At 34.4% G+C, this 27389-nt stretch overlaps 1 protein-coding gene across 2 annotated transcripts in view; it reads right to left on the bottom strand.

Annotated features, from left to right (window-relative positions):
• Positions 1–27389, bottom strand: part of DTNBP1 (dystrobrevin binding protein 1) — a 69009-nt gene that overhangs the window by 35859 nt on the left and 5761 nt on the right. The window contains exons 3-7 of one of the 2 annotated variants that reach the window (XM_017808497.1): positions 26748–26798; positions 25845–25905; positions 23633–23765; positions 15735–15867; positions 3718–3740 (exon numbers count right to left, since the gene is read on the bottom strand). In XM_017808497.1, the coding sequence (XP_017663986.1) occupies positions 3718–3740; positions 15735–15867; positions 23633–23765; positions 25845–25905; positions 26748–26798 (401 nt within the window). The remainder of the gene's footprint in view (positions 1–3717; positions 3741–15734; positions 15868–23632; positions 23766–25844; positions 25906–26747; positions 26799–27389) is intronic. The other variant, XM_017808498.1, reaches the window with a different exon arrangement.

Genomic DNA, 27389 nt, shown 5'->3' with positions numbered 1-27389 from the left:
AAACAGAAGAAAGGAAAACCTATAACCTTCACTTTCTCAGCATCACAGATTACTAAGTAATAATCAATTGCAATTACATTGTAACAGAAAACCACTGCAGTTGAAAGAAAGGTGACTGGAGAGGTCTGTCCTGCTCCTATATAATGGGGGTACAGCAAACAACAAAGGAGAATGTCTGCAAAAAATAAGTCTTAAAGCAAGAGGAAGAAAAGTAAAATTGACTTCTCACAATGAAAGACAACTGGTATCTACAATACCAATGTGAAAATGACACGAACAAATTCTAAAAGAATATCTCCACTGACAAATACAAAAATAATAATTTCTTAGAATAGTATTACATACTTATTTCATGCTCCTTAAAGGTAGTAACACCAACACGTGTTAGAGGATTCCCAATACTTTTCAATGTTGCAAACAGGTATATACATTCTTTGTTAGAGTCCTTTCTTGATGATGCCTGGTATCCCCAAAGAATATACTCATAAGGTCAATGAATTACCACTTTGTACCTTAGCACACAGAGTGGGAAGTTCTAAATGAAACCAGAAACAATTCTGTTTCTTGGTTATGCAAAAGGTGATTTTATTTCAATATTAAGATAAGTAAATACTAGGCATATACAAGGCAATGAAAATGTTTATAAGGTTACAGACATTTGAAGATTTCACAAGTTTACAGACTACACCTCTGTATCTATAGCTATTTATATTTATACATACACAAAACTCCAGGGAAATAAAATTTTAAAACAGATCTGAGAGGCCTGTGAAGCTACCCACCTGTCTTGCAAGTCAGATCTGTATTCTCACTGTCAGTCGCAACATCTAATTAGCATTTTTTCTGTATTCATTGTGTAATTGATGGGATGTATCATTGAATTCAAGTTTTTAGTGCTGTGCTATTTTGAACCTTAGACTAGACCGTTCAATTTCTTCATTCCAGTAAAACTCACTTTCTACCCTGAGCAAGGCATAAGAACTCAGCACTGGTGGATGTGAGAGTTATATCTGGACACTGAAAAGTGTGCATAGAACCCTCTTTTAACCTCTAGAGCAAACATATTTAAGGAATGTTTTTGTGGTATTTTAATTTCTGCATATTCAGATAGAATGAACTTGTATCTTTATGAAATATATTTTTATGCAAGACATTTACCACCCTTAATATGGATGCCATTACTTTTCAGCATATGGTATTCAGATTTCCAAATAACAAGTTACTATTATAAAAAATGGCATTTCTGTTTTTTTCCATTAGAACATAATTTAATGTACAGTGCTTCCAAGTGCACATGCATTGAAAGACGCAAGTGTATATAAAGGTATTTTAAAGAGTTCTTCTTTCCTAGACCCCTAGCTGGGTATTTAATGAATGGAATGTTGATGAACATAACACTGTGGACAGTTGTGCAAATATAAATGAGTTAAGGATGTAGTCTATACTTGCAATATAAAAATGTAAAGAACCATCTACTCAACTACTTCACATATTTCAGTTGGAACCAACTTTTCCTGCATATAACAAACCAGAGTTATGAGCAAGATAAGTTCTCACCATAAAAGCTTCATATAATGGCACTAATACTTCCTCACCACAACCTTCAAATGAGTTAGGTAATATACCCCCAGAAGCTTTTGCTTTTTAGATTACTGTGTTAAATTTTAAACTTAGACACACTGCCTGACCTTGCTGCTGCCTTTTCCTTCGTCTGTGACAGGACTTCTACAGACATATACCAAGTTATTCTAGCGTGCTTTATCAACCAAAACTAAAGCAAATCAAGTGCCCAAGCTCAAAACAGAAAACACAAGAAGGAGCCACCAGTTAGATTAGGCAAAGCTGCTGTAGAACCCAAACATCTGTCACTATGTAATCATGAATCCTTCATGATTAAGAATCTCCTACTCTTTCTGTTTCCAATGAGCTGATGCTAGATACTCAGACACTGATGTAAGGTCCAAAAGGCCAAAAAAAACCGACTGAAAACAATCTAATGAACACTTCTAGTTCAATCCAGGTTAACAAAAATTCCAAGTAGCATCAGATCTGAGAAGGAACAACTTAGTAAGCCAGAAACACAAAAACATCTCCTGCAAGTATGCATGTTCAATCAACCACGCACCTGGTTTTTAGTAGTTTAATCTCAATTTTGTGGGAAATGTCAGGCAAGACAGTGAAAGTTGTTGCCAAAGTCAAAACACCGAATCTATTGTTTAAATTCTTTCTATAAGATGAAAACAAGAAGATTTAAAATAGACTTGCTCGACAAGACCATTCTTCAAATTTTCTTATCTATTACTCCTCTCTCTTCTGTCAGGTACAAGCTTGTCCATTGTACAAAAATCTACAGAAAATAGGCTGACAGGTGTTTAATACCCCTTTTCAAACATCTGTCACTCTGTCTGTGCTTTTCTAGCCTTCCCTTGGCTACCAAGACAAGTCTTTCACAATAGTATTGGAAATCAGTATGGTTCTGTATCCATTATAGAACCAGCTCCTTAGTTTGGTATAAATTTCAAGGTCGGCACATAACTAACACCTTCCTCTTCCATCAAAAGAATTATCTTTGTAAAATACTTACTGTCAAATAAGTAAAAATCTCTACTAAAATAACAAGAATCCAAGAGACAAATAACATTGGAAACTGTTCTCCTGGCTTCAAAAGAAAAAAAAAATATCACTTAGAACACCTAATCAATACAAACAAAAAACCCAGGATTCACTATTCTCACAAGCATCAGGTACTACAAAGTAGTTGTCTTGCTTTGGAACAGAATGAGCTTCGCATTATCTTTGGTTTTACATTGAGCCAGTCTGTGTTGAAAGTTGTCAAATCAATCAAGAAAAGCATTGTTTATAGTAAGCTATAGATAAAGTGACATTTTTTATAATCTGTGTTGCTTATCTGTTAATGTAGCTTTATTATTTTCCTTTTTTAGCATCACAAAGATGAGATAGTAATGAACTGAAAAGGCAAAGATGTAGCTGAAAGAAATTTCCACTCCTTTCAATTTCAAAAGGCAACTAATTGACATATGTACCTGACTTCATTCACATAAAGATTAGTCACAAAGCTAGTCACATCCTACCAAAGTAAAAGATGAGGGCAATTCTCAAGCTGATCAAACGTTAACATTAGTAGGTAGAGTAAACCTGAATTTAAGATTTACTGCAAATGGTAATACGTTCCATCTATGTACCACAGATAAAGCAATAATACATGACAGTTGCCAGCGATTACATCATATTTTGGACAAATATTTGTATATATCATCATGTTGAACTACAAAAATTATATTTGTCTGATAACATAATACTGTGAAAATGCCTTAGAAATAGCCAGATAAAAATCAAAAAAGTAACAGGCTGTGGCATGTGTCAAAAATATATTCATGCTAGAAAAGACATCAACTAGTCGAAGACAAGGCCCTTAGCTTCCAAAATTGAACACCATAGGAAAGGCTTGAATTAGGCAGACAATCTCTGAAACCTAGATAAGGCAACAAACTATCTGTGTTCTTCCTACACTTATGACTCTTCCAAAGAAAACAGCAGCAAGAACAGATAAACTGAAAAATAAACAGCCTGTTGGGTTCACATAAAATTAACACTGTAAGATGTAGAAGTGCAACAGTTCCTTACTAGTTTCACTTAATACAAGAATTACTGTAATTAATTGCAAACATTGAAGTAGAAAATAAAAATAGAATTTACCTTTGAAGGTCTCCAGTTCCTTCCTGTTGGAGAAGAGCAGAATAATAGTAATAAAAAAATTAGAACTACTACAGAATTTATTTTACAATCTTTAATACTCATTAAAAGATGAAACCCAAAGAATTTGATTATCATTACATATAAGGGTTCTATTACTACATGAGTTTATCTAAAGCAAATAAAATAAACCTGTTCAGAAATTAGGCTACCACCTATTAAAAGCATGCACAATTATAGAAATATTGCACATTTATATCTAGCCACATAATTTCTAGATACACTGCTTCAAAAATAACATAGTCTTTTCAAGGCTTTAGGTATTAAAACATCCTTTGCTTAGCAGAGCTTTGCCAATTTAAAGCACAGTGAATAATGATTAGTGTCCCATTTTCATCAATGCTATTCAAAAACATTTTGGCAACACTGAAGGAGAAAAATCTGACAATATCACTCACTCAGTTACAACACACTTTAAAGGCAATAGAGACATACAGTGATATTCCTCAGAGGAGAGGATTTTAAAGTACAGAATATGACAGATAACCTACAGTACTCACATACCAGAAAGCTAAAAAATGAAGTCAACAATAACAGTATCTTTTTTGCCTTCATACTACTTTTAGTAGTTATGCAATTGTGAATGCAAAAGCTGTAAAACTAAGAGAAATATTTTCTCTTACTTTCAAGAAATTGCAAAATGCTCCATTTGCCATAGCTAAAAGGATTTATCATGAATCTAGAGGCTGAAGAAGAATCAACATAATAGCTTAGCTAAGGCAGAATGCTGGTCTTTCCCTTAAAAAACACTAATTTACATCAAACACCTTTTCAGTCTGTGCCTTGCAGAATGTCTAGTTAAATTCTGAATTTGGAAGCAAAAGTGACTGTAAGAAAAATAAATTAAAGAAAAAGACTGAACTAACAGTTGCTCTGATAAATGATTCTATTCACTATCCAAAGACCAAAGCGTGCTTCAATTATTACTGAGTCACCTACCAGAGACACTATTTGACAATACATATGCTACACCATAACTTCTCTTCCCTAACAGATGATGCAATTCTGCATTTATTCTTGCATCAAGAACAGACAAAACTGTTTCAAACCTGAAACAATTTATTTTCTAAGCAGGACAAAGTATTCTAAAAGAAATAAGAGAATGCATTTACCTCCACATTTTCAGTGAACATCCCACTTTTGTCAGCAAATGTTAAATACAGGTTTTTGAGAGAATGCATGTTCTACCAGGAAATAAGTTAGTGTGATTCACTGTAGAGAAGACTATTAGTTGCAACTTCCTGTGAGTATCTATTTCCTTTCCTGCTTCTCCTGCATCCCTTTCCCAAGCTAGTTTTTCCTTTTTTTTACCAGAAAAAGAAAACCTACTTCACAATACTTAGTGATTTGCAGGTGAAATAACATTGAACGAATTAACATGAATTCACAATTAACATTGTGAATTCATTACCTAATGAATTTTTCCTACCCTGTATACTCCAATTACAAAATTCCTATATGTTCTCACAAGTTGCATTCCTTATTTTTTAGTAATGGCATAGTAGTTGAGAAAACAACAATCATAGGAAATGGTTGTTTTCCACAGACTGAAACCAAACCATACTGAGGAAACATCTTGTGAAAGTAAGAGGGGAAAAAAACTACACTACTTGCACTTAAAATCAGGAGGTCTTATGTCACTTGTCTACAAAAGGGAAGACAAAACAATTACTGTCATTGTGTTCAAATAGGCTAGCAAACAAGACGGTAGCACAGTAACCAAGTGACAGTCACTGATTTTGCCTAAACCCCCAGAACTTTCCTTTTCAAAATCCATCAATATTTTTAGAGTTGATGCATTAAGATGCTGTCCCTATATCCATATACATAATTGCCATTCGTTAAGAAAGTTGGAAATGAATATCTGGCAATTTTTTTTTTCCAACACATACCCCTGAAAAATTTAAAATATCTATGATTAGTATGCAGTAAAAACGCAGATTTGAAATTTAAGGATCTGCGTTTCCTAGTATCCTCATACCAATTCAGACCCAAAGACTGATGAGTCTATATTTTAGGCAGCATGAATTGAATCAATCACATCTTGCGGTTTCTCATAACACTTTTAATAAAACATACATTTAGAAATATATACTAAAATACATGCTTTTTGAAAATATATTCTGCATCGGCAACATGGAGGATTTTTTTTAAAAATATTTTAAGTCGAGTTACCCAAAGCTTGAAGTTTTAAAATTTTAATCCTAAAATCTTATTTATCATCACCTTGGGTAAGAACATGACACTAAACTCAAAAGTGCAAAGGAAACTATGACTCATAATGACATTGGAAAAACAAATGGCTTAATAGTATATCAGTACATTTTCCAGATGTGTAAGAAGTTCTAGACAGATGTACAGAAAAAATGTATTACAAAGTATTATCCTTCTCCCCATTATAAGTAAATAATTTTTTTTATTTATTGATAAACTGTCAGAAAGAAGATACCTTCTATGTCTTCTCTAAGAGTCTAGAGACAAAAAATCATTTGCAGAATACATCAAACACATTAAGAAGCAAACTACATATTTGGAACACAGACAATGTAAAGAAACAGCAGTTAGTCTGAGTAATTAAAACGAAAAAGATTAAACTGAAAACAGTTTTGGAAAAGTCACCTTCAAAGTGAGGTTAAAAGGCAAGCAGGAGGGAAAACTTGCTTTGGAAGTAGCCTGGATGATTAGCTAGGACTCCTGTCTCAGTATTTTAGATCTTGCCACATTAAATCACCAGCTTTGATGCTATATACTGCACATTATTTTTTGTATTTGCTGCTCTTTAAATTGTTCATTCTTTGAGATAATTTTTCACATCAGCTTCATACAAGAGTTACATCAGCAGAGCTCAGCCTTTGATGGATAGCTTACTAACAACATTGTACTAGAAGACAAAACTGCAGAACAATGAATCATCACAACAGAAGATTTCTGTCAACTGCTTCAGCTCACAGGTGCATTACCCTATACATTTTTTCGACAGTAAAAGGCTAGTTTTTCCCTCTACCCCACTGGCCAACTAGATTAAGGCAACTGAAAACTTTCAATAGAGAAATGTTCCTGGATTTTACAGAGTTCTCATAAAAAAAAAACAAAACATGCACTTCAGAGACGGATGAGACAATTCTTTGCATTATTATTAGAAAAAAGACACACGCCTGCCTTGCCCCTGGCCTGGCTACACATGAAGACTCTTGAAGACCAGTGTGGGCTTCTCAGCATCTGTCCGGGATTAAAGGAGTTCCCATGCTGAGTCTAACACTGATCAATACAACCTACTACTTGGCATCTGACTATATGCTCTTTTACTTCAGCTACTAAATTTTAGGTTAGTGACAACAAATCCGGATAGTTACACAAATAAGAATACGTTTTACTTTTTTACAGTTAACAGTAAGCTTTGAGAAGAAAGGATTGAATTAATAGTTACATTATAATTTAAGTAGTTCTTGTCATTGAAAGATTAAATTCAGTATCTCTGAACAAGAAAAAAGGCTAAAATAACTAGCTAAAATCTAAAATAATCAGACTATAAAGGCATGAAGGCACTTCAAAAGTAATCTTGCTCTGTATGCAGTGCAATTTATGAATGCCAGCTTCTTTCCCGTGAGGCAAGAGGCCATACAGGCTCCACTGACACTGAAGTTTTGTCCATGAAAACCCTATGGCTACACATAGGCAATAATTTTAATCTTCTGCCTTTCCAGTTGCTTGTTTTCATAAAATAAAGGGGGGAGGGGAGCACATATACTCTGTGAAATTCTATACCCCTCAAACTCAGTTACCAGTTTTTAAGTTACCTGGAATCTTCTGATGATCATGCTGACAGTGGTCTCAACTTCTTCATTTATAAAAAAGTTGAGATTCAGGGTTTGTGGTGAGAAAATATAATTTTGGAGACAACAGGTAAAACAAACTGTTTCCAGTATATAACTAGTCCCACAGAGCAATTGGCATGACAAGTTAGAAAAGTTAGAAGGGAAATACAAATTTGCAGTTACCCTCCCATTCCCCTCAGGCTTTTCATTGAAGTGTTGGAACAACTTTGCTCATCCTGAGCAGAAGAAATGGACACTAGGAAGGCTATACTGGTTATCATTGATGTACAAAAATAAATCCAGCAAGAAGAACATGGGAGGAGAAGAGGCAAAACCATCCTGCTTTTAGTTACTGAAATCAATGGGAATTTAGTTTGTTCAACAAAAGTAAGAACACATTCTCAGGTTCAACTGTATCTTGCTGTAACACTAAGATCAATTTCCTAAATGTAACAAAACATCAGAGTTTTCAGTTAAATACCTAGAAGACCACAGAAACACCACATTCTTTACACAGATGCCAGCAGCCAGAATTGACAGTTTTGTATTTTATATTCAAGAAGAGAGTAGGCAGATAAGAAAGCAACAAAGTCATAAATGAATGTCAGGAACAATTTTATAACACTGCCTCTAAAAGTAACAGTCAATAAATTCTAACTACTAGACTCATACATAAACAAAAGACAATCTCAATATGAATGGTAAAAATTGAGGACTAAATTTGAAAGATTTTGCAATAAAACATGTTAATAAATGTTGAGTTGTAAATACTATTTACAAAAAAATACATTTAAAGAAAGTATAGATGCTCGTGTACAAATTAATTGAAAAATATTTATGGCACCTAACAAGATCCAAAATAAAACATGAGAAATGCTGCATTTCACCTGCTTGTCTGGTACAGTTAAGCCTTCAAAATGATACAACAAAGAAAAATAAGTTCCTTTCATTGCCTGACTCAAGCTTTAGTAAGCTAAAAAGCCATGAGATCTTTCCTCTGGGACTTTCCTCTGGATGTCAGCAGAGGTAGAAGTCAAAAACCTCAGAACTCAAAACTTATGTCACTTGCATGGTACACAGAAATAATTCAAGTACTGGGGTTTTTGTACTTAGTATTAGCACTCGTGACAATGATACAAAACTGTTTTCCTTCCACACAAGATTCCTCAAGCACCCTTTTCAGATATTGAGGTCAACTACTACTTTGAAATACATTTGAGATTGAAGTAATGGAAAGCCTTTAAGTATTGAAAAATCAATAAAAACTAAAAGACTGTTGGAATTAAGCAGCAGGCAAAGGTTTCTATTAATCTGAAGAAACACTGAAGACAGGTCAGGATTCTTCACCATCAATTGTGAAATTTTATCCATTAAAAAAGAACAATAACTAACACTTCAAATGATGTTGCAGTGGAGATTGTTTTGCTTCCATATTCATGCAGATACAGAATCACAGAATTCAGAATATGCTGAGCTGGAAGGGACCCACAAGCATGAAGTCCAACTCCTGGCCCTGCACAGATACAAATGTAGCTGAAGTCTTTCCAGGTCTTCCAGCAAAACTTCCACATCAACTTCAATCCAGAAGATGGATTGAAGCAAATTATAGTAACAGAAATTGCAACCATTAGCAGCTGGCAAGCAAGCTAATAAATACAACTAAAACCAAATAGTACTCTAATATACTCAGCAGTTTCAGGGTAGATTGAAAGCATTTTTCTTTGGATGTTTCATGAAAAAAGAAACAAATATTTATATTGACGAAGAACATTGGGAGTCATCTTTCAGGCACTATCATTCAAAAGAACAGTAAAAATGAGGGAGATGTTATTAAAACCAGAAGAAAATGGTAGAAGTGAAATCATTAAATGCAAGTTTCATCCTCTGCTAAGAGGCTGATACAGGCCATCCAGCATTGGAACCACTCCAAACTGGAATCTGAAATGTGGAATTAATGCTTAGTTCCCTCTAAAAGCTTATACCTTCAGATCTAAGATTTTGCACAGGACCCAGTTTTTATGTTTTTGCTTTCATCCTCTTGCTATCCAAAAAAAAAGGACAGTTTTTAAATTTAATTTTTTTAATGTTTTAGTATGCAATGTCACTGGATCACTAGAAGATAAATGTATCAACACAATTCATTTATTTTTATCATACAACCAAAATTTTAGGAATCAAAGTTTAAGCTGAAATTTGAGAAAAGAAATCTGGGACAAACTATAAACAACTACAAGCTCCAAAAAAATTTGAGAAACTACAAAGAATGTAGGGGAAGCTGAAGTTTAAGAGAAGGTACAAACAATTCTACCATCAAAAGTTACCTCTGCTGTCAACTCCACCTATCTTTCCTAGAAAGAAAAAGGGCTCCTGAAAACCTGTTTTTGGTAAACATCCACACAAGAAAATGCAGACCACCTCTTAAATTGTCCATCAATTTCCAAGCATTAAAAAGGAGAAAAATTACAGTATTTAAAAACTGGCCAAGCTTTATTCACTAAGTGACATATCATACAACACAAGTCCACAAAAACAAATAACTAAAAAGAGCCTGTAACCCCATATGCACTCTTTACTTAAAATGCTGGATGTGATTCCATGCAGCACAAATGCAACTGTTCCAGAAAGAAGTTACAACTTGTACCTCTTCAGACATCCTCAACACATCCCTTTGATATGGGAATTTAAAATCTCCCTCACAGAAGTGTAGTCAATAACTGCATTTAATATATTTTTTAACAATTTTTAAACAAATTGTTTCTTGATGTAAGTGGAAAGGAATTATTAAAGATCTCAGGAAATAATTCTTAGCAAAGGAAGAATTTATCAGGAGGCACAACACCGTGCTTAAAAGCAGAGGATGAATTTTAGTGTGGTAATGACAAGCACCTACGCCCTGTTCTTCTGCCTCTAGCCACAATTAATTAATTACTTACGTAAATAATGCAGTTTTGAGGTGAGGGAGGGTATAAAATGATGATTAAGGCAGTCCTAAACCATCTGTTCCTATTATTGGTACAGTAAGTCTGGACAAAGAATGCCTGGTATTAACAGCTTGACAGGATTTGCAGATTATGCTCACTAACAAGCACTACATAAAGGTAGAGATAAATTATGCAGGACTGACATAATGTTTTAACTGTTTCTAGATAACATTATTAAAAGGTGCTGTAAGATACAGAGGATCCAACACAAACATTCAGTCTTTAATCACAGGTCACAAAAGCCGAAGAAAAATCTTTTATATTCTTTCCTATTCAAAAGAAAAGAAAACTGTAAAGAGAAGTTATGCATCAAATCTCTTTGCAACAATGTCATTGTCTCTCTGCATCAAAAAAAGACCAACAAAGAAGAAGGGCAAAATTAAAATAACTTCAAAGCGACAGAAATTATACTGTACATTCACACTTTGCAAATAAGATTAAAAAACTGACAAAATCCCTACAATCTTCAAATCTGCTACGTGTTCAGTCTTGGCCAATGTTTTCAAATACTTGAAGCACTGATGGGAGTAAATTTCACTATATAATGAAACAGCATACTCCTTTGGATTTGATGTATGCAGAATACTGTAATGCAAGAGTTCTTGCAAGCAAAAGAAAGTTCATGGCCCTAAAACTACTGAAAGGGAGCAAAATTATCCAGGAAAGTTTTCTAAAGCTTGTGCAAGCCTGTCTCTTCAGGATCAATAAGAATTCTCATTCCATGTGTCTGCCTAAATAAATGCAACAACTGATGGATATAAAATTAATACAGCCAGTTATCACCATGAAAACACTTGCTACTGGTTGTGCTGTATGCAAACTCATGAACAGCAGAATGGAAAAGATCTCTGCAATGTGAACTCTGCTTCGAGCACAGAAACTTATAGCACGCCTAATGATAACTCAAAGCCAGTCATCCAATGCACAACTAACTGTCCTGAAGATAATGAAAGTTCTGCACCCAACCTTGCAAAAATTATTATTTAGGTACCAAGGTACACAGAGATATTGTAGTTGAAAATCTATACCAGTACAAGACTGATCAAAAAGAATACGGCATGAAACCTTACTTGGATGAAAATTTTCATGAGAACTATGAAACATGCAGCTGGGGTCTTAGAAATAATTCACAGTACATTTAATGTCAGAAGATAGCTTTGTGCAGAGGTACAGAGGTAAAGATAATATCTGAAAGCAAAAACCCCCTCTTAAAAAAAACCAAAAAAAACCCCTCCAAATTATTTTGGTGTGTTAGTGAGCAAATAACCATTAATTGTCCCAAGTTAGAAGGAACTTTTTCAGGAAGCAGAGCAGTCTAACTTGTCTGAACAAGTTTTTTTGTATTTATTTTTCAAATTTATTTTGGTTAGGTCTAAGACAAGGCATCATATCTCAGTCCAACAACCTTTATTTAAAAAGAGGGATAAAATCTATAGAAGAAAACAACAGTAACTAAGACATTTTCTCACACACATCTCTAATGTGCCATAAATTTTATACCCTTCTGAATGAGAAAGTAAATCAAACATTCTTCTCCCCTGAAGCATTAAAGCACTGTCCTGGCATGGCAATGATGGCACCTTACAAGAATTATGACAATCTGTCCAACTCCTCACCTACTGCATTAATTACCAAAGCTTGGGGTTACACATTATTTGACAACAAATAAGCCTTTAAAATAAAAAAATTAGAAATAAATATATGTTTTAAGAACACATTTTCTCTTCAAGTAAAGCATTTCTTTAGATCTCACCAGAAAGAAAAAATAATAGTCCCAGTAGGGTTTGCAATATTACTAAACATTCATCTCTTGAAGTATGCTCTAGTAGCAGGGTATATTTCAGACTCTGGATTTTAGATTTCTACATTTATTTTCCTTCTATGTCAGTTCTCAAAGCTGACAAATACTGAAAAGAACGGCTTCTTAAACAAGACATCTTAAAAAAATTAACATTCAGACAACTATGTTTTAAGCCAAATGACACACAGTAAAATTTATTCACTCATTTCCAGTGACAAGGACTTTTTGCTATTCCCAAAGTAGTCCTACAAAATGCTGCAGTTGGAGTTTCTACTTTTCAAAAAAAACTGTGATCCCTCTGAAATGGATACCAATGTTAATAAGAGCTTCAGGACAGAAACATTTCATCTTACACCATAAGCCTGCCATTATGGGCTGCATTATAGGTGCACATTATAGGTGTACATGAAAAAACGACACAGAAGTGAGTTTCCAATAGTGCACTTGGGAAAGCAAGAATTGCCACAGGGGATTGAAAGGATACAGAGAGTTTTCTGCAACCAGAAACAGAATATCCTCAGTAGAAGAATGAAGGAAAAGGAAGAAGACTTGTGCTTGATCAAGACAGGAAACAAAACAACATGGTTTAATGCTACCATGCATGCAAACAATTGCAGAAAGACAAACTAGAGAAAACAAGAGTGGAATACAGACTTCATATAACAATACTGGTACCCTGATCAATGGATTTAAACACACAAAAAAGAGAATATTAAAAATCCAGAGATAAGCACATGAGAAACAACTAATCCCCCCAAACACTAGGCTTTAATATAAGTTGGAAAACACCTTGGATTGATGAATCTACTTTGAAACTCGTACTCAACACAATGACAAAGGGGAAAAAAATGATCTGTCTGAAGTGAAATAAAGTTGCTCTGTTTTACAGGGAGACCTGTTTCTGAAAATAAGTTCCCATAGTTACCATAAGCTGCGTTTCATAGGTTTAATGTTGACCTAAAGCACCTTTTTCTAAACCTTTCACATAGAATTTTTTCAAAAGACTTAAAATACACAAGCTTTTAGTCTAAGCTCTACAGTGACTTCATAATAAAATTACTTTCTATTACATGCTTAAAATAACCACAGGTTCTAGAGTTCATATTCATCATAGTTTTCATCCCTATATTGTCAAAACACATTAAATGCTTTTTTTTAAGCACAAAACCACTCACTCCCTGAAAATAACTCTTGTGCTAAAGAAAGAGCATAGACTCCTGAACTCACCTCATTGATTATTTCAGCTGGTATCACAGTAAAAACCCAAGCATCAAGGAGAGGAAGACAGGATATGAGTTCCAAACACACAGTAACAAATCACGCTCACGTTAACTGGCTGTTGGTTCTTCAAGTATCTACATTAGCAAGTGTCCTTCTAGTAATGAGCTAGCAGTTAATTTCTTGCCTAAATAAATACAGGGGTAATGATCAACCAGAAATTACCTGTATTTTTCCTGTTTTGTCTAGATCTGACCAAATGTAATCAGCTTATAATTACACTAAGTAGCTTGCTTAGCATTCTATTTATAAAACTGATTAGATGCTAAGCAGAGCAGGCAATAGTTTAACACTTTATTTTGATGTTGAAAGCAGAGGCTGGGGGAGCGGGAGCAAAGATGGCAGAGAAAACAAAAAACCCTCAGAAAACTTTAGAAATATTATTTTAGAGATACAAATCTGTTGCTTTACACGCATTTAAAATTTGTGTCATTTGATTAAATATTTAGATATTTATACAGATACATATCTATAGAAATACACATATATAATTTATATAGAATATATTTATATTTTTGAAGTTATTAATATTAAATATTTAATTACTTCAGTAGGTTTGAACAAGTGAATATTCAGACATACTAACTGCTCGTGAGACTCTTCCTGGAGAGAGAATATGGTGTTGCCCTGACTTGGGAAAGGGAAAATCCAGGCTTCAGGAAAATTACAGACCACTGCCAAGGCCCTGGTCTAGGTTAAGCTAACTGAACAGGATGTGAAAAACTAAAGGACATGACATGAGAAGTAGCTAGATGTGACAGATAACATAATAAGATGCTGACAAAAGCTACAAATAGCACCATGAGGGATGACTGGATTTCGCAGATGTTTAAAGGGGAGTTGGGTGAGAAACAGCCAAATTCCACAGAAAACCGAAGAGGGAACTTTCAGGTTTTTGAGACTTTTTGGGATGTAGAACTTGCAACACCAGCACTACTTAGTGACTGGATCTGTAATGCCATAGAAGGCTAAGATTCCCTAGATAATAAATGAAGACCAAGAGGGAAAAAAGTAATTGGGGGTGAATTGATTATTTGGGAAGAAACAGAGATTAAAAAAAAAAACAAAAAAACAAACCCTCCCCCCCCCAAAAACAGACGACCTACAAGAATGGCAAAAGGAGGGTCAAGAAAGAGGAAAGCAGATAAGCTGTACACAATGTGACCAATGCTGTCTGGAGCAGTCCTGCCCTTGATCATCACATTATCAGAACTGTAAACCAAACCAGTTGTTCTGACCATACCACATCAATCAAACTTGCCAAGGTGCTTTCCCTGGCTAACAGGAGGTCACCTGGCTGGACAGATCAAGGAACTTGGTTATCCCCATGTTAGTCAACATCTGCATCTACCCACCACTCCCCAGCATAGGCTGTCAGACACTGTCTTTGACAAATTGCTTCAACTCATTTCCTCATTTATATAATGGACATAATACTGTTTTTCTTCTTCTGTTGGGTTATTTTTGGCACTGTCAGTAACGAAATCAAGACAGTTAACAGTTTATTTAAGCTCAATATTTTTCTCTTGCTACTTTATCTCTTAGGTAAACATGAAGCTCATAATTTGGAAGTTCTGAATTTTCACACATTCTGCTTGGTCTAAGTTGAACTTTGATTCCAAGAACTAAAGCCCCATTTTTGCAAGTAAAAGAATGGCAGGAGATTAATACCTTTCATACAGAGTGAAAGGTACTTATAGGATAGGATATGACAGAACTGAAAGGAAGATTGAGGAAAATACTGTTCCTAATCTGACAGGTACATGGGAGAAAAAGAAGAAATCAAAAAAAACAGGGCAAGGGATTAAAAGAAACAACCATATATCAGTGCTTGTTAACGACAGCCCTTAATCCAGTTGTTTGCAGAAAATAATAAGCATGGCTTCATCTTAACAACTATGTAGACACAATTTTCCGAATACACACACTTTTTATTTATCACTAAGAGTTAGACATTCAGTGAATCTACTACAGATTTGCAACATCCTGTCAAAGATTATTGTTTCTTAAAAAGATGAAAAAAAAGGGATTATATTACATATGGGGGGTAATTTTATGCTAATTTATAATTATTGTTTTATTTACCTTTTTGTTTTCTTGTAGTTTTCCAGCTGCAATGTCTGCATACACTTGTATCTTTCCAACTCACACTGTTCACATAGGTCCTCAAGACACAACAGATGATTCTCCATTTCCTCAAAGTTTGCCTCTAGCTGGGCTATAAGAAATACTTACATGAATATCAAATTGTATCAACAGATGGACAACTCACCTGAACAGAAATAGGATTTTTTAAAGGTACACAATTAACATAGTAATCATTACACATATATAAATGGCTCAGAAAGATAAACAAATCTCAGCCCATATCACACAGTGAAGAGTGGCAGCAGAGCCATGTTAAGGTAGATCTATCTGAGGTTCCCTTGTAGTAAGATGTTGAACCACTCTATTTGCCCCAGCATCTTAGTCTCAGAGGCTTGTGTGTGTACATCAGGAAAAGAAGATTCAGGACTCATAATTTTAGTTCTTGAGTAGACTCTCAGTTTAGCCCTTCCTATATGGTACCAATGTGAGGTATAAAGCTCTGACCAAAATCAGTACTGATCTTAATTTATTCAAATGAAGCAAAAGTAAAGCATACTAGGAGAATTTTAACTTTCACATGATCTCATGGTAATATAAAAGAACACATTTTTGTCTCTGAAGACAGATCCTTTACTGATAGGTGAATCTCTAGATTTAACTATTTTACATACACATGCACTTAAAAACATGCAAAATGTCTTAATCTCCTCTTTAACCACAGTTGCTCAGTCTCAACTTAAAATAGATCAATCCTATGAAAAGTCCTCCAAAAGCATCTCATAGCTCACACTGTTTTGACTAGAAATCGGGACCAAAGAATTCCTGACCTCAATTATCCCATGTGAATCTTGTATCAAAGGATCACTCTCCCTGCCAGTGATTAATGCTAAACTCCATGTCTCTCCTCAGGATCCCAAAGTGGAAAAACTATTTTCCCAAACTCTAACCAGTGAGCCACTCTGGGATGGAACTCTGTGAATTACAGGACTATTATTCATCCTTGTCCCAGGACTCTTCCTATAACCAGAGGGAAGGTAAATTGCAGGAGGAAAGATAAATCACACTTTTACAAACAAAATAGCAGCCAAAGAATAGAAGGGAGTTTGCGGTCCAGAGACATATACACTGATCCGCTGCAGGATATGAACCTGACTGTTGGTGCAAAGAACTACACAGATGATGGAATGAAAGCAAAAAACGTAAAGGAACTCTGAGTTTTGGCAAATGGCTGTGTTTCACCTTTGCCTGTAACAGACAGAAGCAACCTTCAAAAAGCAAGAGAATAATTATTAAGTTCAAGGTAGGAAAAAGTGATTTAATGTGTTTTGGATGCTCAAAAGAAGGAATAGTAAGCTGGATGCATCAGTTAAATCTTCAGTTTTGGTTTGACCATTCTACTTGGAGCCTATTTTGCAGTATACATAATTTCAACTTTCTTGGCCATTACTCAGTTATAGCCATCCTTGTGTTTGCCCTAGAAAAGCAAAAGTTAAGACCTCAAACAAATTTCCTAGGATGCATATTCATATGTTCAGCTTCAATTACTTAATGATTTTTTTAGTCCCTAACAAGTAAGCTCCACAACAGTCAGAAAGGGAAACACGGATTATATAATCAGCTAATATTTCCTTGAATTATTTATCTGTATACAGATCTCCGAGGGGAGAGGGAGATGGCAAAAAAAAAAATAGGCAGTTGACAATTAATGCAGGTACAATTCTGAGGAAAAAAAATGTTTTCAGTTCTACATATTGTGATGTGGAAATCTGTTGTTTACCACATACTCAATTTTATCTCACAAAATCCAGATGTATTCAAAGAGTAATATCATTTATTGCAATTATGATTGGTAGTCCCTTTTTGCTTAAGAAAAGGACTTTCTTGAGTGCATTAAAATCCAAATGTCTGTATTATGCTAACTTGCTTTTCAGAATGATTGCTTGCTTCTTAATTTGCAAAATTCACAAACACAGCAGGGCTGAAGATAATTTAGTAAGGTACCTATCAACCCCTGTTTTTTCCAGATACCATCCCCCACCTGCTTTGCTGTATTAGCTATTGAAATAATATTAAAAGACTACAACAAAGAACAGGAAAAAAAAAAGAATGAAGTGAATTCTAGAGAGCAACTGATTCCTAGCACTAGCATTTGAGCGGCCTCTAGTGGGAATTGCAGAAAACACTGTGCTCCTGAAGAACAGGAATGAACTCCTCAGGAGGCAACAATCCTGCTTTACTGCAACACTGGTTTCAAAAGTTTTCTTTCTGAAGTGAAAGAAAACTTAATTTTCACAAAAAAAGCTGAAAACTAGCTCCATTGCAATAGCACCAGCTACAGTTGTGAATTAATCTCTCTCTTATCCAAATGAGAAATACGCACTATGCAGACAAAGAGGATTCCAAACAAAACTACGTATTTAATCAATTTGAAACTTAAGCCATAAGTCTATGATCAGCTCTTATCTATATTCACAGATAATAAGCTCATAATTTAAAGATGTTATTTAGCAAAAATATGAAATCTAGAAATTCCTTTCCAGTTTACAGTTCACATGGCACTTAGAACAAATATGCCCCAGAAAGCCAGCTTATGTTCTAAAGAACATCTGCAAGATTACTACTTCTTGTTCAGCTCAAAGAAATCCCACAACCAAGGCGTCAGGCAACAATCACCATCTCACTCTAAACTGGCATTGCTATGAAGGTGAAAAACATCTCCTTTAAATTTTTTTAAGATTTAAAGAATACAGTCTACCTTTAGATTAAGAATTTTCCTGTAGAGTAAATACACCACACTTGGCAGAAATCATACTTTTTATTAGATAGCTCAAAAAATAACTTGTTCTTTAGGTCACATCATTCCAGTTATATCAGTTTGGCCTATATATCTTACACTACCATAGGTATAACAACACTATTTGAAGTTTTAGTTCTTAGTTTTAATTTTTTCTAAGTATGTTAATGTTTGATCAGATGACATTAGATTGAATCATCCTCCATCATCATACACTGTTTTTCTTAGTTTACCAGATAAGCAGGTATTAAAGTATTTACTTAGAACTCAACAACCACAAAATAAATTTTTTTACCTGAAAACACTTTATTTCAATTAGTTTACCTAATTTAAATTTACCACATAATTTTTTAAATTGAAACCTGTGTTACCTTTAGTTCTGTGCGAGTACAAAAGTTGTTAGAAAAGCTAAATCGCAGCTGTATATCAGAAAATACTAGTTTTCCATTTTTCCTACGCTAACTTTAAGTGTCACTTTCCTGCACTCTCCCAGCCACTGAAACAACAGAAACCACAAAGGAGTATTAAAGACATTTCTATAAAGTTCATTCATTTTCTGAATAAAAGGCAAAAAAACAGAAAACAGAATGGATGGAAGCAATTACATCAAAGATATTCTCTATCTCTAGGCCATTCAGGGACAGTGATTACTAAAGGCAGTGAAAGACATACAAAAACAGGAAGAGCTCCATTCACTGAAAAAAAAAAAAAAGAAAAGAAAAAACTTTACATAATTACAGTTCTACTAGTGCTCAATTTTCATCTTTTTTTAAAGAAAATATCTTAAACCCAGCTAATATCATACCATTTACATGAAGTTAAAGCAGCTTCTTCGCAGAAACTACATATCAAGTACACTAGAAACTTTTCCTTCTGTATTCAATCCCCAGACACTTCCAAGTTTACAGCACCAAACCGTATGTCTTTTATACATACATATCTCTACCTAACACAATAACCCTCTCTGCTGAAGTGTTGTGCCCTGGAGCTTATGAAAGAGAAAAACACCCTGTTGAACACAGGTGTCTTTAGACTGTATTATTCAAATTGCCTGGTTTTACATATATCTTCCCAATATTTTCCCTTTCTCAGTAAAAGATAAATACAGTTTTATTTCAGACAATGCAACTCATGTAAGCAAGAAGAGTAACAGCAGTTTTTAAAGAACGAGATAGAAAGACTGTTTTAATTAATAATAAATTATTATTTTCTTTAGACATTTTCCCAACCGCAAATCGTTGCTCATGTTCAGTAAAAGTTTTCACAGCTCTCCCAACTTTCAAAATAATTTTAAAATCATAAAGAAATCACTAAAAACTGGAGTCTACTAATGAAATATATTCTAAATTTTTGCATCACAAAGCCTTTATCCAGCTCTTTTTCAAGAGTTATATGCTGCTAAATGCTAAACTAGAAGGAAACTGTCATTTAAGTAACCAAACACAAATCAGAAGTTCAAATACCAGCTCTATAAAAAAATCTTGATTAATAAATTGTCTAGTCTTAAATTCACTTTTACTCGACCAATACCTAATATCTAAATCCCTACATAAGCCATAATTAATAAATAGGTAATAGTAAACTAATGACTTGTCTTCCCCAAAGACACTCATGTCTTCCTGAAAGAGACTAATCTACGGGCTATTATTCACTACACCTTTTCCTCCTAAAAGTACTGGTGCAGAGGTAGTCTACAAACTGATGAAATGAACAAAAATAAAATTCTATAACCTTAAAATACAAGATGTTGCTGGAAGTATACTGCACTTTTCAAACTGGAAAAATCTTTGCCATTTTTATCAAGAAATTAAAAAAAATATATATTTCATTAAAACACACCCCCTTTTTTGGTGCAAAACAATACCCAAAATATGGGGTATTACGTTCTTAAAGTAGCCCCAATGTTACCAAAACCAAAAAAAAATATTGCATTCAATGAAAGAGATACTATAATTACTGTGACCTTTTAGTTCAGCTTTAGTATATTTCCTTTATGTCTGAAGAAGCCATTAAGAAGTCATTAATTATCCCACACCTTAAAGAAAGTGAGCATGGCCATTAATTTCTTTAAAAATGCAAACTGGATTGAATTTTGCAAAGCTAGAAAATGGCAACTTTCAAACTTGCTACACAATCTGAAAATAAAGCATGACCTTCTGCTGAGGATATAAACAATGATACCCCCCCTAAACAGTGCAAAAAGTTCTGTTGCCCTAATGGATTTTCACATCCACCTAACTCATACTTCAGAAAAAAATATTAAAGATTAGGAGGCAATGGCTTTTATCTCTGACTATATCCCCAGCCTTATTTTATTCCCAGTCCCAGTCTAAGTATTTTCAACCTATGCTGGATCTGTCACTTATGTACATGAATAGCCTTTCTGAAACCAGTATCAAGTTAATGCTTAACACTTGATCTTAAAAAAAAAAAGAGAGAGGGGAGAGAAAATTGGATTTGGATCAAGATTTGTGTGTATTGATTTACTGAAATCAAAACAGATGTCTGAGCAAAATGCCAAGGCTCAAACATGAAGCATATTTCATATTAAGACAAGTATGACAGATATCAAGAAGCAGATATTTTCTACAACATCTCAAACAAAAACCAGCTTAAGTGATGATTCCAATTTCGAACTTTGAAAGGACAATAACTGTCCTTTTCACTTTTACATGAGAGTAATTTTTTCTTCAAAAGTTCTCAGTGGCAGTTACAAGACATTGCATAATACAATAAATTTATCAAATGAAGACACAGACTTTTTACTTCAAGTGAGGGATGACTAATAACATGAACACCTAAGTTAAAGGACTTTATAAAATTGCTGATGAAAATGTGTGTTGTAATAGAGAGCAAAAGCTGAGGAATCTGTACGTGACTCATACCAGCATTAATAGGTCAGTAAAAAGGTTTATTTCCATTATTCGAAATTTCTTTTACCAAAAGCAGCCAGGGTCCACCATTTACTTTCAAAATGAAAGCATTAATAGATTTATTAGAAACACATCATATTACAAGTCAGAACTATGTTCAAATGATGAAAACTAGCCAAATTAAATCTTGAATGCACAACCCAGGACACAGCACTTTATAATTCTATTTTCCTATTTTTTTACAGAATGTTTCACTTATATTTAAAATTCACAGTCAGAGTAATAGTCATCTCTTGGAAAATTGAATACAGTTTATATTTCTAAGAAGCAGATAGTTCAGAGTTAGAAAAACTAAAAACAGTGAGCAGAATATCATAGTAAATTTCTGTTAAATCCCTTCTAGAAGGGTAGATGTTGAATTTGCCATAAATTATACCTACCTCTTCAAATAGACTCCCTAAAACTCACCATTAAAAAAAATTCCAAAAAACTCAGTCGTTAAGAGGAACTAATAAATAACTCTAGATAAACTACTTGAAATCTGACACACAAGGTGAAGCTAGAAGATTTGGTTCACATCTCACAATCTTAGCAGTATACTTCAAAATTCATTAGCTTCCCCAAACAGGCCGCTTAATGCTTCCTTAAATCCTACTTGTGCAGAATCAAAAATATTCTACAGACAAACCTTCTCCAAGTTATTCTACAATCAGAGTGAGATTAATTCTGGTTCATAAAACTACATTAGGAATTGGAAAGTAACCCCAATTCATCAGGATTTATAGCATTTGCTGTTATGAACTATGAAGAAAATTCCATTAGGTTTTTAATATATTGTTTATCTTTGGTCTACCAGTGGGCTGCATCACTTTGTGCATGATGATATTAAACCCAATATTTTAATAAATCATTATTTGAATTTATATTTCCTTAGAAAATTTTTTTTCAAAAGCCAATATTAAAGGCTTAGCACACATGACAAAGCCTTATTAAATAAGGTGGTATAAGAAAATGGTAATAAAAAATGAAATACATTCTTTGGTTCAGAAATAAATAGCAAAGTTATTACCAGTCTACCTAGGAACAAAAGTTGATTTGTGCATGTCCACTGACCATAGGAGAATGAGAAATTAGGCTTTGAAGACAGAAACGAACCCTCCTTTTCTTCACATCAGATGTCAGCACATCAGTCCAGCCCACCCCACAAAAAAACAAGAGCTGCAATTACATGAGGAATTTCTGCCTCCTTCCCAGCTGCTGTAAGAAAGAGGAATGCAGGCTGAGTCCCTGGGGAACTCAGCTACTAAAATCATGTGCAGACGGCAGTTTTTCGAAACTTTAATTTCATGCACCTTGTATAGATTTCCATTGAGCCAGCAGGAGGCTTACTGTGGAAAGACAGGCTTGCTACTTGTCAAATGCTGCATCCCCATTCCAAGGCTCACTCAGCAATACTGGAGATTTTCAGAGAGTAAGAGGCCAGAACACTTTTTTCCTAATTTAATTCTGAACAGTGTATCAACTGCTTTGTATGAGAGGTTTCCAGAAGTAGTCCACTAAAGCATTTATCATCTTTTAAATTAAATCAACAGGTTAGCATTTGGTAAAGTTATAAAAATTGAAACCCGTCTAAGAAATACAAAGTATTTGGTAATCTTAATATGTAGCATTGCTAGTTTCACCCACAAAAAAAGCTGGGCATCAGTTCAGAATACCTTAACCCTGTACATTAATGCAAACTATGGAAGCCAGCCTTGGAACCAACAATTACTCAAAACCAAAGGTTTCTGCCTTGAAAGTGTCCCTAGACAGGGAAATTTCTCCCCTGTCCCACCCAAATGATGAGTTAAAACATTATTACATAAAATGACATAGACTCAATCACAGAGAAGCAACTTATATACGAGTGTTCACACTACTTACAAATCTTAAAAAATTCATAAGACTTCAAGAATAGTATTTTTCTGCTGTTCATACAAGATATGCAGTTATCACAATTTCATTTTCCAAATAACAACACATACAAAATTTTAACTGCTGATAGAGCAACTGTTGATCTTTAAAAAAAACCCAAAAATCTCCAACAGTATATGAACTACTGTTTTATAATAGAAAGGATGTATTTGGAAAGCAAAATTAAATTTTATAATCACAATATTCACAACAGCTGAACTTCAGTCTAATCCTCTGTACTGACTTGAATGCTTATTATATCTATAAAACCTTACCTAGGCTTGCTGTGAGGCATTCCAGATCTGCTAAAAACCCAGGTATTTGTTGGAGCTGATCCTGTAGTTCCAGCAGACTGTTTCTTTTCTTCTCCCAGTGTGCAGAAAGCATCACAACTTCACTATCGACCAGCTGAAACAAACAGGTATTTAATTTACTTGCAAATTTATGTATTTATGAGCATCTTGGCTTATTTTTAGAATTAATGCATCTTCATTTTATTATATAATAGTATAATGTACTTATATGGGTCATATTCTATGAAAAACAACAAGATCAAGAGATCTTACATAACAAATGTTTCCTTTATATATAATTGAGATGATTCAATTATCATTTTCCTGCTCTTAATTCCATTATCCATCCTTCCTCTTGCACACAACTGCAGCTTGTGCCTGGATCTGCATTCTGAATGCCTCAGTTTTTATAGCATGTAGTTCCAGAAACTGAAAAAATCTAAGCAATGAGCAAATGAGTGCTCAGATTTATAATTCTACCCAGTTCAGACTGATTCTATTAAAAGAATAACTTCTCCCATTTCCAAATTCCTCTAGCTACCTATCCCTGTCAAAAAGACATCCTGTTTTACTAGAAAAGTTTTGAAAACTTATTCCAAAGCCCAGCAAGTAATGGAACACCTCAGAATACCAACATCCTTACTGAAATAAAGCTAAGTCTATTTTTGAGAATGAGGTAGGATTTATATCAGTTAAACAGTAAAGCAAACAAAAAAAACCCCCAAACAAGCCACCATGAGATGGAGTCAAACACCAGACAAACATTTCAGCCCAGAGATAACAATGCAGCTTAAACTACAATCGTCTAAAAGCAGTACCTTTAGAACAATTTTGTAAGTGGAATTGGTAGTTAACATCAACCATTTCACATGGTAAGACTGTAGGCTGCAATTAAAGCTTGAAATTGTCACTTTCCTTTCTCTATTCAACATTTACAAATAAGACAGCAGAGCAGTTTATCTGCTATTGGCCAGTACAAGAAATGGGATACTGGACAAGTGGATCTTTAGGTGTTATACAGTACAGTCGACCTTGTGTGCTTACACAATTTTTATTTTATTTTGTACTTTTATATAAAAAGAAACAAACAAAACCCCACAAGCAATATATATATATATATGATTGTCCCAAAAGCGAATATCTGAATTTCATTGCAAATTTCAGTCTTTTTGGAAGCTTTTCATTCTCATTTTCCCAAGCAGCTATAACATGTGAGATTAAGGTTATACTGGTTTAGTACATATGAAACCTTACATCGTTTTCAGAACTACAATTTTTAAAGCAAACTAAACAAGCAGCAAGTATTATAAAATTGTGATCAAGTCATTTAAGAGATCTACAAAAGATCCTTGTGAGCAGTAAACCATGCAAAACTGACAGAGAGAACTTTCATCTCCAGTAACTGGAAGTTTTCACTGGAACTTGTGGAAAAGGTGGGCCATACTATTAGGCAAGAGAAAGAACACAAGATATCTTCCTTATTACCGTAAATACACAGTGAGTTATTTTTCCATCGGACAAAGATACACAGAAGTCTCGTAAATAAAACAGAAGAGCCACGGAGGATGCACCCAGTCAAAATGAAGGTTTCAGCCAGGACAGAGAACCCTACAGCTCAGTCCTGCTCAGCCTACACTGCCTGCCCCTTAAACGTGGCTCAAAATGGAAAGTCTGGTGCAGAGTAATGCATTGGTAACACTTACTGGAAGTTTCCTTTCCCTTATTCCACAAATAAACCGCACAACTTGTCACTTCGCTTGCAGGGCAGAAACACTGAACAAAATTAGGAGAAAGCAGACACTTCCCTAATCTTTTCAGTCAGACAATCAAATCTTGCCGTTTTTTGTCCGCTAGGAGTGGGCAGCAAACATTATCAGTGCAACAGCCCTACCCTGATAGTAACCATCAACATGTCTCAACCTCAAATATATTCTATACTTTCCCAGTCCCCCCACTGCTTTTAAAGAGCTATAGCAGTAACATGCAACATCATTTTTGCAACTGTTTACATTGCATCACATTATTTCATGTTTGCATTACACTCTTGTTTACATTACTGTGTGAGTGAACAAGGCTCTGTGGGTACTTACCTAGAGGTCAGGGTTAACCCTGTATGCTGGTACCAAAAATTTTAGTTTAAAATTATTTACACATTTTAAAATATTTCAAGTATGACATTGTTATTTTTTCTCACCTCTCCAGCTTTTGCACAATCTTTGGCTCCTTTGTGAAGGGCAGCCCACGCATCTTCATATCTGAAGAGAAAATAAATTACTATTCTTACTGTGCTCCCCTTACAGAGGAAGATTTTATAGATATTACTGTGCTTATATTTACAGGCACTACCAGAAATTGCAGCTTAAAAAGCTGTACAATTCTTTTCAGTATTTACTGTTCTACCGAGACAAATATACAGTAAGAAATAATATCTTTTAAAGAAAAAGTGATTCATGTTTTTTAACTTGCTAGCTTACATTAAAAGTGAAATGGACCCAGCAATATCAAGACTATACACTGCCTTAAGCATTACTTGGAACCCAATTTCATTAAGAAAATGGAAAAAAAAAAATAAAAATATTGTAATCACACATACACTGCCCCCCCCCCCAAAAAAAAGAGAATAGATTTTTTTAAGATATAAAGAAAACTTAAAATGGAGATAGCTTCTGTTATTCAGAAAAGATGTGATTAAATACATATGGAATACGCTGTCTTTTCAAGGCAATGACAGGCATATTGTCTCTATTGTTACAGAGGGAAATTATATCAAATATATCTAAGTTATGAAACATCAAATCGAAACCACAGACTAGGACTCAGTGCTGGTCTTCATATCTGTGCATTAGAACATGAACTAAAGTCATCTCTCAAACGTGGCTTTTCCTCCAGAACCTCTGCTGCATTAGCACGACAGCACTTGAGTATGGGGCAAGCTTTAAACATAGTTGTCATCTGGTAACCACTCTCACACTCCTAACTGCAGAATATTCAAAAACCTATTAGCAACACTTTGGTTTTCTTCTAATTATCTTAATCTAATGAAGTTATTTCTGAAACTGTAGGAAGCAGACACCAAGAAAGAACAGGAAGGTCATACCTGCTGAGTAATTCCAGTCCAGCAGAAAACTCTGGCAAACACTGAATAGTTCTATAAAACAAATTGTAAATATACAAAATTTTTAAAGAACAGAAGTCTATTATAAAAAATGAGTGCACACACACCTGCACTTGACAGATGCTGAGCAGAAATGTTCCCTACTGTTCAGTTTCACAAACATTTTGCCAACTCTGGTTTAAGATTCATTACAGAGTGGATCTTACAAGAATATTTCAAAGCTAGGATTGCTTTTTTTTCTTTTGTCATTTTATGACAGCCCATTCTTTCTTCTTTTTGACTATGTCCATTGAAAACAATTTTTATGAAATAATTTCTTAGTACAGTTAAGAAAGAGACAAGAAGGACATTGTTTTAACTTAAAACAAGGCACAGAAACATCCTGAAAATAGGACTACTACACAAGTTCTTTATGCCCCTCAATAGAGATGTTGCACTTAATATATTCTGCATCAAAAAGAAACACTAAGCTAAAGAATCTTTGCCAATTTAATGCTCTAATGATTTCATATTGGATGTGTACATTTCCATTAGTAACAACTTGAAATATAGAGAAAACTTATTATAACAGAATCACGTAACCAATTAGGTTGCAAAAGACCTCTGAGATCATAGAGTCCAATC

This window comes from Lepidothrix coronata, unplaced genomic scaffold, assembly GCF_001604755.1.
Source record: "Lepidothrix coronata isolate B3197 unplaced genomic scaffold, Lepidothrix_coronata-1.0 Scaffold23, whole genome shotgun sequence".
NCBI lineage: Eukaryota > Metazoa > Chordata > Aves > Passeriformes > Pipridae > Lepidothrix > Lepidothrix coronata.
This window is presented reverse-complemented; position numbering and strand designations above follow the sequence as displayed.